This window comes from Epinephelus fuscoguttatus, linkage group LG21 (genome assembly GCF_011397635.1).
Source record: "Epinephelus fuscoguttatus linkage group LG21, E.fuscoguttatus.final_Chr_v1".
In the NCBI taxonomy this organism is placed as follows: Eukaryota; Metazoa; Chordata; class Actinopteri; order Perciformes; family Serranidae; genus Epinephelus; species Epinephelus fuscoguttatus.
Window position 1 is genome coordinate 29,441,680 of NC_064772.1, and position 12,523 is coordinate 29,454,202.

At 42.4% G+C, this 12,523-nt stretch overlaps 1 protein-coding gene across 7 annotated transcripts in view; it reads left to right on the top strand.

Moving 5' to 3' along the window:
• Nucleotides 1-12,523, top strand: part of col11a1a (collagen, type XI, alpha 1a) — a 109,416-nt gene that overhangs the window by 76,091 nt on the left and 20,802 nt on the right. For all 7 annotated transcript variants that reach the window (XM_049565708.1, XM_049565710.1, XM_049565709.1 and 4 more), the window contains 10 exons: nt 2,019-2,108; nt 3,368-3,421; nt 6,075-6,182; nt 6,325-6,432; nt 6,931-6,984; nt 7,162-7,215; nt 7,547-7,654; nt 11,949-12,002; nt 12,083-12,136; nt 12,328-12,381. In XM_049565708.1, the coding sequence (XP_049421665.1) occupies nt 2,019-2,108; nt 3,368-3,421; nt 6,075-6,182; nt 6,325-6,432; nt 6,931-6,984; nt 7,162-7,215; nt 7,547-7,654; nt 11,949-12,002; nt 12,083-12,136; nt 12,328-12,381 (738 nt within the window). The remainder of the gene's footprint in view (nt 1-2,018; nt 2,109-3,367; nt 3,422-6,074; nt 6,183-6,324; nt 6,433-6,930; nt 6,985-7,161; nt 7,216-7,546; nt 7,655-11,948; nt 12,003-12,082; nt 12,137-12,327; nt 12,382-12,523) is intronic.

Below are 12,523 nucleotides of genomic sequence, written 5' to 3' on the forward strand. Positions count from 1 at the left end.
TACTCTCTGTGCTATACGAGAATGCTGAAGATACAGCAGCTGAGGTTTGGGGCTGCATTCTCTCCCTGGCCGGCAATTGAGTGCCCATTAGGAGCAGACAAGAAGCCATTTTGTAGAAGTATGGGCTGCTCCAAACCGAACCCCTGACTCCCAGGACCACTCAGCATCCCCTGCACCCCATCCCCTCCCTCAAACACCCATGTCTTCTGCTTTCATTTTCTTTCTGTCTTCACCCAGCAGACAGTTTAATCAAGTCCGTCGGCTAACTCCAAACCCCTCCTTACTCACAGCCCCCCATTCCTCCCCACTCCGTTCAGGCCTGTGCATCAGTATGCCAGGGACACTTTGCGGAGGTCTTGGCAGCAGAGCCCAAATCCTCTTATACCTCTCAAGCCCACTCTTCTGTGCCTCCCTGTTTGCAGATAAAGTCAGCCTGCCAATACAAAGGAAAAGCCAGCGAAGCCAGAAGTAACTTTTTCTGGAGTCAAATGTCCTTGTTTTAGAGTTGTGGTGTACAAAACCAACCAGGAAGTAAACAAGGTTGCCCTGCAATTATTGGCACTAACTCTAAAAGTTAGCTCAAGGTCTGAGGTGATGGTTAGGGACGGGAGAGGGCATGCAAACAGCTGCAGAAGCTGAACAAATTTTGCTTGCACATCTTATTGACCTTCCTTGTAGCAAGGACTCTGTCTGCTCATTTCAGTCAAAAAAGCTAAGTGTCTGCTTTGTTTTTGGTGTCATGTGGAGCCATTACTGATTTTTTTAACCTCTGATTTGAGCTTTTTCGCTTTTGATCAGTACAGTACACAAGGTTATGTATCCTTTTCAACACTAATTTGTCTCCCATTTTGAGTGAGTTTTAAAGCCTGAAATCTTTGTGTTTAATGTTGTGGCTGATAATGTGAAAGCAATACTGCATTGGTTTTGATTTAAGTTGAGACTTATGTATTGAGTGTGTTAATTAATGCACAGAAAACACACATACCTCAAACTAATTGAAGCTAATGGCCCATTAAGATGGATGTCAGCTACAAAACAAGCACACTTCTTATTGTGGTGGGATGTACAAAGCCATTAGTGCATACTCTATCTTCATGACATTTTTCACTTTTCAATATATTTTCTTAGAGTTTTTCTCTCACTCAGCTGCGAGCTGTGTACTGTGTGCAGTACTTTATATGAATACATAAATTCCGAAACATACCTTCATGTACAGATTTCACCACAGGGCTCAGAGGAGGAGGACGCTTCTTTAAGTAGGACAGCCGTTTCTTAACTCCTGATTTCCAACCTTCTTTCCGAGTGCAGAGCAGTTCTCAAATACAAGACTTAGCTGTCATGTGCTTTGCATCTCCAAAATGATACCGACCCCATGCCAACACCAATTCAAACTAAAACTAAACTGAAACTCTGATTTATTTTGTACTTTCAAGTAATTCTGTGTAATTTAAACAATGAGATATTTGGAGCAACAATTACAGTCAAAGGCTGAAAGCGTGTTCATCATGCACCACTTTCCCGTATAAAAAGGAATAGAGCTGATTGTCAGGTGGACACTTCCACTGTGTACCAAAAATGCTCATTTTATTTTGGTAGCCTGGCAAAGCATCCAGTTTTGCTTCTTGTCTGGCAAAGCTCAGTCGACAATTTGTTTGGATGGGCATCATCTCAGGTAGGCAACAGAACAGATGACAGTTCTGTCCTTCACACAGTCACCCTTCTTACAACCGCCTGGACGAATGCACCACTTGTTTGGGCTGTTATCTTTTCTTCTATCTGGTCAGACACAGTTGGTCCTTGAAAAATGTTTTCCACATGAGTCGTGTAGAGAAAACAGTGGTTGTGAGATGTAGCCTGGCTTTGTGGGGTTGGTATTGTGATTGTCCAGGAGAAAAGAAAATGTTCTCTGTTGTGCTCTCATGCACTTTAATCACAGTTGCACATGTAATAAAGCAAATTATTGATACGATCATTATAATGTTGTACTGATGCAATGTATTATGGGACTGCTTGTATAGGGAGACCCTGGACCACAGGGATCCTCTGGTAAAGACGGTCCCCCCGGCCTTCGTGGCTTCCCTGGAGAAAGAGGTTTACCTGGCGCCACGGTAAGAGCTCCTATTCATCATAGCTTCCCTTTACATGTGTTCGCTAGTAGAAAGTGACAGAACATTGCTACATAACAAATGAACCAGCGTCTATCTAGAGCCATTCACTTCATTAGAGACACCAGCCCTGGAATTCACTCCTAGCAATCATCCCATTGCAGAGGAAATCCAAGACGACATCTTACAAATGAACAGGCGTGCCTCCGCATCGCTCCACTGCCACCGACACCACTGTTTTAACCGCCGCAATGCATCATGGGCCTCTTTTATAGTGGTAGGGAATTGTTGGTTAGGGATCCATTTGCAAAATCTTTCCCTGGTAACTCAAGGACTTGAATTGTTTTTTTCATATCTCAGTGCCAGGATTTTTTGGGGGGCAGCAAAGTTATCTGTTTGTCTCTGTATGCATTATTTACTTAATAAATTATTTAGAGGGGAATGTGAGCAATTAGACTGTTGTGGCGAGGAATGGATATACTGTGGGGAGAGAAAGTGTTGTGCTGCCTGCATCCTCAAGGTCAGTCAGACTCTGCAGGCCAGCAACACCGCTGATTGTTTTCTGCCACTGTAATTTACTCCAGCACCCAGCCACAGCCAACGGAGACTCATTACCCATACTGCCATGTCCTCTTTTGTGGCCCACTAGGGAGCTACACACACACACAGATTTTGGGCTTTGACAAACATGGAAGAAAGCACACATGCATACAACATATTATACACACCCCTGAATGCACAAGACAGAACTCACAATCTTGCATGTGCAGAATGAGACGGAGGAAATCGTAAACCCAAAGGCACACATAGAGTCGTGTATGATTTACAGATCCATATATGTGCAATAATAAATCCCACCGCTCTCCAGCCACAATATCCACAAGAGCACATTATGGAGGTAATGATATATTATTTTAGACGTGCCGAAATTACTGAGTTATCTTTTATGGATTTTGGATTTCTTTTCCCAACACACTGTATTTTTGATCTTGGATTCATGCTGGAGGTCTACCAGGATGAAAATGTTAATAGCAGCAATGATGCTTCCCCAAGTCATGCTCTGAGGTTAAATGCACTCAAAGCACATTTCTAGTGTTGTTTTACTCAAGTGACAAACCAGTAAAGAAGGTAGACAGCCCAGACTGGATTGGCATCGCATGATGGAGGCTGTAGAGGGAACGTGTACGCTAATGTAAAGTTACACAGGGTTTAACAAGTATATCAAGTGTGTGCTCATGTGTGTCTCTCTTTCTTTTCCTCAGGGTCCAGCAGGTCTGAAGGGAGGAGAGGGGCCCCAAGGTCCACCTGGTCCTGTTGTAAGTATATTGTTAGCTGACACCAAAGCACCCCTGTTTCCTCTCAGTGTTGGATTTCTTTCTGACATTTTATATTTTATTTGTGTTATTGATTAGCGAGAAGGCCTGTACAGTATATTTTATGCTTCAGTGTGACCTGCATATGCCAAGCACCAGAGGGCAGTTTACATCATTTGGACAGGAAGAGCTTTAAAAGTGGCTTCAGTTCTCTCTCGGCTAACTACGGGGCCATCCTTACTTTTGCTTTCCTTTTGACATCACCACCGGGGAGGCAGGATAAGCAAACTTATGAGAGAAAGTTACACTTATTTATTTACTTGTTTTAACTTTTATTGCCCCGGGTAAGGTTGGCTGAGTAGTGTGCTCCTTTTTCGGCTGGGCAGTGCTGCAGATTCATGGATTTATAGACACTCACACATTCTAGTGATGCCCTGTGAGTTAATCCACTGCAGCAGCTAGGTGATGTGCCTTGCTCAAGGACATCACAACTGTAGCTGTAGATAAAGGAGAGCCCAGGTTTCTCCTCAAATAAAGCAGGAACTAGAAGTGCTGTGGGGAAATACGAACTGTTGAACTGCAGCCACAGTGACGTTAAAGGCAGACATTAATGATGAAAATCAGCCACAGTAAATTAATTCAGTTGCACTGAGTGAGCTAAGTACATGTGTAATACACATAAACTCATTAAGCCATCATGGTCACGTAATCAGGGTTTTATTTATTAATTTTCCAATGAGAGCATCACCAACTTTCACTTCCTCCCACTGCACACAGCGATTTGTCGTAGGAGCGATCACACGCCAGAGTGGCCGGGTATCAAGACTGTTTGCTCCATTGCCTCTTGGCACACAGAAACAGACCCAAACAAACAAACACACACAACAAAAACACACAGCCAGGAGTGCACCCATATGGTGAGTCACAGTGTCTAGTCATCCTGGGCGTTGCTCCTACACACGCCTCATCAGTCCCAAAGGTTGTATCCTGGAACTTTACGCCTGCTGTGTTCATTTTTCTTAGACTGTCACAGAGACTCGAGTGCGTCATCACAAAAGTCAGTGGTGAGGTTAGCAGGACGTGACTGGCTGCTGCTGCCATGACAGAGTTTTCTTTGCAGAGTTTGCATGTTCTTCCCATGTCAGCATGGGTTTAAATTGGTCGTAGGTGTGAATTTGAGCGTGAATGGTTGTCTGTCTCTGTGTGTCAGCCCTGTGATAGTCTGGTGACCAAGGTGTACCCCGCCTCTCACCCAGTGTCAGCTGGGACAGGCTCTAGCCCTCCGTGACCCCCAACAGGATAAGCTGTTAAGGAAATTAACAATAAGAAAGAAGAAAAAAGTTAAATCATCTTTAAGGCCTTTGTCATTGTCTCTAGACATATTACATTCATTGTCAAGGTTGCAAATGTTGTATTACTGATTACAGTATAAAGTCAGGTTTCCACATAACATGTTTATGGTATGCTCATGGCAAACATTGTGAACTTAGTGCCACTTCTCTTTACATGAACATAATGATCTGCTCAGGAGATCCTTGACTGTCTAATTTTCAGCATTTATGTAAGCATAAACATGTTGATGGAAAATGTTTTGAATAATCTAGCTGCAATGTCTCTCTGCCACGGTAATTACAGCCCTGGGACATTAATGCTTTCTTTCTCCTCAAGGCCACACATTTCACGCATTAAAGAAACCTGCACACAAATGTTAGTTACCTATTGGCACATAAATATTGTATTAATTATGGAGACATCATGTTCCTTGTATTCCATCGGTGAATACAAATGATGTTTACCTGTAGTCGTTTTCAGAGATTATAATTAAAATTAAAAAAGAAAATGTTAGACATAAATGTTATTTACTTTACACTGTAGGGTAGAAAACATAGGGTGTTGAGTTTCGAGGGATGTTTTCATGCTGAACTGGATTTTTAATCTTAACTGAACATTTATTTTAGGACACTAAAACTCTGTTTTCACAGTATATCACTGAGGAAAATTGATTTATCAGGCTAAGTAATTGAATACATTTAGAATGTTGCAAAGAAAATTAATATTTGATATTAGTAATTATTGTTTATAAATGTACAAATGTGTAGCTGCAGAAATACACATTAAGTTAATTCAGTGCAGCAGAGATAAAGAATGCTGAGTGTTTTCCACCGTCATGTTTTATGGATTTAGGTGAGCGCTGAGTTCCTGTATCTGAATACTACTGATACACAGCAGCAGCCTCTTTCAGACAAAAATGCATTTTCAGCAGTAGGAGTGAGCTGCTCAAAGCTTAGAGAGTCACCAAGACGTCAGCCCCCCGACAGCAGATAATGCCGGCTGCTTTCAAGGAGCAGCGCTGCTTTATTAGAACTTAAAAGCCACCTGTTACTGTGTGTTGCTCCCGCTGTTTTCTCCGTTTTGCTCTTGAAAGAGGTCTGTGTGTGTGGGTGTGTATGCCTGTGTTGATCCATTAGCAGTGGGACTCAGTTGGGTCTTGCTTTGTAGATGTCTTAATGGCAGTGGTTATTGTTCAGCATACTCAGGTTATGTTTATGGGGAGGCTAACAAAGCTCTGAAATATGTTTCCTTCTCTCCACAACAAACATAACACAGGTTCTGCTTTTTATCTTCCTCTCATCATCTCTGTTTCTCACTCCCACAGGGTTCTCCTGGTGAAAGAGGTCCTGCTGGTTCAGCTGGTCCAATTGGCCTGTCTGGTAGACCTGGCCCTCAGGGTCCCCCGGGTCCTGCTGGAGAAAAGGGAGCACCTGTAAGTATTTTTCCCTTGCTACAGAGGCTGACACAAAATCTTTCTGTTGCCCATGTAGTTTATTTCTGTCTTTTTCTTCCTTTGACCTTCAGCTCTGCTACTTTTCAAAATATAATAAAAACAAATGTCTTTGTTCTTTTAGGGCGAGAAAGGGCCTCAAGGTCCTGCTGGTCGTGACGGCGTCCAGGGTCCTGTTGGTCTGCCTGGACCTGCTGGACCTCAGGGTCCACCTGGAGAGGATGGTGACAAGGTCAGTCAGCCAAACCAAACCCATCCCATCCTGTTGCCCCAGTTACAGGTCCTTTTTCATTCCCAAACTGGGATATGTTTTGGGACTGAACCAGATTGCCAATCAATCTTCATCCCCATGTTCACACCCAGGCCATCTGCATGGAAAATATGTCTCTCTTCCCCTGACTGTTGCCTATCCATCTTCATAACCAAATGCGCCAGCAATCACAATTAGAGGAGATGTAAAAGTGAAATACTGTCGCTCCTTTCATCTCCTACGATCATTATGCCCCATAAGGTTACTATCAGACATATGTTCCTGCAGAGGTTTACAGAGCAACAAAGAGTTACATCTCCTTATTTGTGCATCCATACGGTTATAGCTGCAGATAATAGTTGTTTGTCTAAAGCAGAGGGTTTTCAATGATTGTTTCATAAGCTGTTGACATTTAGAAAGGAAGTGAAGCTCAGCTGAGACGGTTGACTGTTTGTTTGTGTGTGCGTTTCTCTTTCCCAGGGAGAGGTTGGAGAGCCCGGTCAGAAAGGAAGCAAGGCCGACAAGGGAGAACAGGTGCGTTACAGGAAGCAAAATCTTTTCATTCCTTACTTGCACACACATTTACATCCAGCCAGAGTTTGTGGTGTTACATATTGTCCACACACTAACACCGTCATCAAATAACAGTGAGCATTTAGTGATACATGAGTGCTTTAACATCTGTGTAAATCTTTTCTTGTTTGTGTTCAGGGTCCTCCTGGTCCAGCTGGTCTTCAAGGTCCCATTGGTGCCCCAGGTCCTGCTGTGAGTACAGTTGTCTTAATGAGACCAACGTAATGGACCACTTATGAGCTTTACAAACTGACCCCTAAAACACTTAGTTTTCAATGAGCTGGGGGATTTTTCCCGATGAAGACTAAGTATCAGATACCAGGTGTTTAAAATCATAAAGTTAAAAAGCTTTCTAATTAGTGGCCCTTCTGTGTTTTATCATTAAACAATACGCATATGTTTATATGAATATTTATGCCTTACAAGTAGTTGTAAGATTAGAAATATTCTTAAACACATGCTAATACATTCAGCGTTAAGAGAGAGGGCCACAGTAACAGTGTGTTTGTGTGTGTTTTCTCAGGGAGCCGATGGAGAGCCTGGTCCCCGAGGTCAGCAGGGTATGTTTGGACAGAAGGGAGATGAAGGTTCAAGAGGTTTCCCTGGACCTCCTGGTCCCATCGGTCTGCAGGTAAGTGCCATCCACACACGTGCACATGTGCAAACATATTCTACAAATACATACAGTCATTTACAGTAATCATATACAATGAGCCATATGGTGCAGTAATTTGACAGTAATCCAGTTTGTGTCATGTAAGCAGCTGTCCAGGATAACGCTCTGGCTATTACAAGTCTTTATTTTACATAGCAAGCTGTGATTACACATGGTTATATACTCACATTTATTATACATGTATTTTTGTCAGTGTCATGGGTACATTAAGACCTTCAGTCAATGAACATTGTGTAAATCATGAATTTACTGTAACATTTTCAGATAAGCATAAAAGGCATAATGTGTAAAGACACACAGTATGTTCAGCGAGGCAGCAGCATTTATATGTACTAAAATTAAGGACAAATAGAAGCCAGAATAAAAGCCAGTTCTGCCTCCACAACCTCGTCCCACCAGGCTCAGCTCTGTGCTGCTCCACATGCTGCAAAACACAGTCGTCTTCTCAAAGCTTTTAGTACCATATTCAGCTCCTCGAACTTATTCTACGACATAGGTAAAGTTCTGCCATCGAGGTTTGGTCGTGCCACTTGCTTCTGATGCAGTTTCATTCATATCAGTAGTTTTCCACATAAAACAAGACAATACAGACAGTGACATTAGATAATGGATGTTGCATTTACTTATCTGGGATTAAGGGATTTTTTTTTTATTTTTGGAGTGGGGTTGCATGAGGTAAAAAAAAATCAATATCAGTTTAAGTGTATGCTATATTGAGATTATTTTCACTGCTTTACCTTTCTGTCAGATGGCCTTTCCAACATGGAACTGAAGCCATTATATTCCTTTATTCCTTTATCTTTAAAGCACAGTAGTTTTTGGTCTAAAGCTGCCTCGATCAGTTTGTTTGTGTTATTGTGTGACTTTAGTAATGTAATCGAGGCAGTGCTACAGCAGCACCTCTTGTGTTCTGTGTGGAAAAATTACTGCTTATGTCAAAGGAGTCTGGTGGCTTTAAAGAGAACATAGATACTGGCTTTAGTTCCCTGTCAAAAAGAGCTGTCTGATGGCGAGGTAAAGCAGAGGAAATATTCTAAATATAGCATACCCTCAAACTCAAAATTTTGCTTCTGATCCAGTCCACAGCAGTACATTCCTTAGCTTCTGTGGCGGTACTCCTGCTTGCTCCTCTAAACTGGGGCATGTTGTCCGTCATCTACTGTTGGTAACACACTGATATGGATAAGTACCTCATACAACCCCACTTTAAAAAAATACGAACTATCCCTTTTTATATATATATATTTTTTGGGGCATTTTTTAGCCTTTATTTGATAGGACAGACAAGTGTGAGAGAGAGAGGTAGTGACACGCAGCAAAGGGCCACAGGCTGGAGCCGAACCCGGGCCGCTGCGGCAACAGCCTTGTACATGGGGCACCTGCTCTACCACCAAGCCACCGACGACCCCCAAACTATCCCTTTAATCAAAATTTTAATACATTTGGTCGTACCAGTGGTATATGATGTGCATCAAAACAGCCGCCCCATTTATTTTCTATATAAACCACATGAAGCTGGTGGTGAGGGACACATTGGTCCAGGTGGACGTCCAACCCCAGTGACTCAGACTCCACTGTACTGCCAATGTGCCTTGACTGTGTCCCTTGTTAAGTGATAGCATTTCTTCTTCTGTGGTCTTGTAGCTGTCACGTTGGATGATGAGAAATTCATCACTGCGGTATAAAAATATCAAGTCCTTTATGAGCCATAACCCTGGCTACATAAAGATAATATTAAAAAAGAGATTTCCTGTTTAACCATGTATGACTGCAGAGATTGGCTCCTCAGGTGATGAAATGCCTGAAATAACACACAGTAGGATCCGGAATGCAGGGCGTCACTTCATATTTATTTTATATGCTTTATATTGTCGGTCATATTCAGTTTGGTCCTGTCGACGTGCCATGGCATGCGTGTGGTTTGTGCTATGGATGACACATGAAATGCGTCATTTAAGACATGCTGTGACGGTGTTTTTTGGACTTGAGAGTCTATTGCTACAGCTTGTTTTTCATTTTTTCCCCCCACCAAAAATGTTTTGCGCTGGTCAGGAGGTACTTGGCTGTAAAAATATTTCAAAGGAAAAAGTTTGAGAAGCAGTGCTAAGCTATAATCACCTGTAGATGGAGAAGGAAGAGCTGATTTAGTATTCACAAGGGGTGGGAAGAAGAAACACAGAGGACTAGAACACCTGAATTTAAAACAATCAGGAATTCATCTTTTTATTTTTTATTTATGACATACTTTATCGAGTAGTTAAAGCCACTCACTGTATATTTATTCTTTTATCTTATGCATCTCTTATATTTCGTTACTATTAACAAGACTGCTGCAATAATAATCTGTTATTTACCCGCTCATTCTGCCTGCAATAGCAGCAGCAGTGTCTACAGATGACATATGTTAGAATCAGGATGACTAAATTACCCGTCTAAACTGTGCGGGGCCACAACACTGTGTGACATTCATCCCACATCATGTTACAGTGCAAACAAAAGCAGACACACAATCTCACACACCTGCGCTCCTCACTCTGCTTTAACCGGATCTGTGGAGTGTATTGTACAGTGACCGAGCTTTGACCTGCGATGATTACATGTCTCACCTTCATTCGCTGGCAACATCCGTCCTCCATCACCCCTTTAGAAAAAGGCATATCATCCGTGCTATGTTTTGCTTTTTGATCAACAACATTTCCGGATATCCACAGGTTTGTGGTGAAGTAGACTCTACCCATCCAAGGACATAGTTTAAGCTGATTTAGGGTAGAAAGGGCAGATGAGCTTGACACAAAAATGTACTCATAAACCAATCTGCGCCACAACTAGGCTTAATTATGTGTTGTATCACCGCTGTAATAATCTAACGAGATAGGCCTTCCCCTTTGTATTTGTTAGTAATTATCTGTTTTATTAGTAATCGACTCCTTAAGCTAAACATGTAAAGAGTTTACTGCAGAGATTAGGGTCATTGTCTTGATGAAATTACATAGACCACTGCACATCGTTTCAAGGTACTATCCTATCTCTGCAGGATTGTATTCAATGGACTTTTAATTGGGAGTAATTCACTTCCCATCGCGATTCCATTAATTGTGTGGACTGACCTGCTCCAATAGTCACTTCCTCATCGAGCACATTTACCTTGCTGCATAATTAGAAGTGCCGCTAATGATCTCAGACTGGAGGAGACCTTTACACAGATGAGATTTCTCAGCACGGCAGGAATCAGCATGCGGCTGCACACGCTTTTAGCACCCGCTGAAGATGCTCTGCAAACAGGGGCATGAACGCACTATGCACACATACAGTCAGTAAAGTGTCCGCTCAGGTTGTAAGCACATGCAGAGGAATGCACACACACAGAAGGCGAGGCAGGGTACAGCAATTTAATCACAGCAATTACTGGTAGAAATGTCAGGGATCAAACGAACATCTGAGGTCTGACCACGCTGCTCATTTAACATGCATGAGTGAGTTGGATCTATGTCTGCACCTTTGTGCGAAGATGAAATCGTCACTGACTACAAAAGGGAAAGCAAACAGAACAGGAGGCTTGTCTTACATGTTAGCAGAGCCGGGGACAGAATGGTAGAATAAAATCATCTCCCCTTCGCCTGAGTATTTCTGAGTAAGGTAAAAACGCTGTTGTGCTCACATCTGAGTGAGGAGGTATCAGACACATCGCTGAGTTCTTCACAATAAAACTCAGCTATTTCAAAAATTCTAGCCAAGTTAGCCTCTTAAATGTGTGACATACTTGCCCTACCATGTCTTGAAATATTTGGTGTATTAAAAAATGACTATAGTGATTGCACGTCCTCTGATTCTATTAGTTCTCTCTTGAGTTTGTCTGCAGAAGATTCACTGTTTTTTAAGGTATATGGTTCATCTGGCAGGAGACTTGTTCCTGACCTTGCTTAGCGTATATCCTTTGAATATTTCATTGAACAGATAATAAGACTAGACCGCATTTAAAACATGGATTCAAGAGATTCATTTATGCATGTTCTGGCCCAAAGACATATTTAATACTTCAGTGCATCACTACAATGTTTTCCAGCAGTCAAATCAAATTTAAAAATTAAATATCAAGCAGGAACAGCTGTCATGAATGCATTTAACAGCGCAAACAAATTTAAATCATCAAGAACACCATTGCTTATTCATGCAACGGGACCTCGTGCTTGTAACGTGATTATTTCCTTTTCTGATAATATAATTGTTTATTCATTTTTGTCGTCCTCAGGGGCTTCCTGGACCTCCTGGTGAGAAGGGAGAGAACGGTGATGTTGGCCCCATGGTAAGAGACACATCTGCTTCTTGTAAGCACTCTTTTAATCATTTAGTACACCTTAATAATGCTGTGTTTCCTTTCTGCAGGGTCCTCCAGGTCCCCCTGGTCCCAGAGGTCCTCAGGGTCCTAGTGGAGCTGATGTACGTACAGCTAATTGATAACACTGTGTTTATGCAAAATGGTGTAACCTGCATGTATTAAAAAGGATCTGTTCCATGTAAGATTGTGGCCTTACCTCATCACTCTAACATTGCAATGTCAAGATATCATCAAGCATCCTCCCCCAAGGTGACGGATGATGACTCATCTCTTTCTTTATTTCCTGCTGCAGGGTCCACAAGGCCCTCCAGGTGGTGTCGGCCCCATGGGATCTGTGGGTGAGAAGGTAAGAATCACAACTTCTGCCTAAAGTGATGTTGGGCACTGGGACTGAAATACTGCAGGCCCACCCCTCGAAGCCCACTCCAGACCATCCAGCTGCAGCCCTTTGTTACCACCTGCAGTCCATTCATTTCATATGCCCAGAC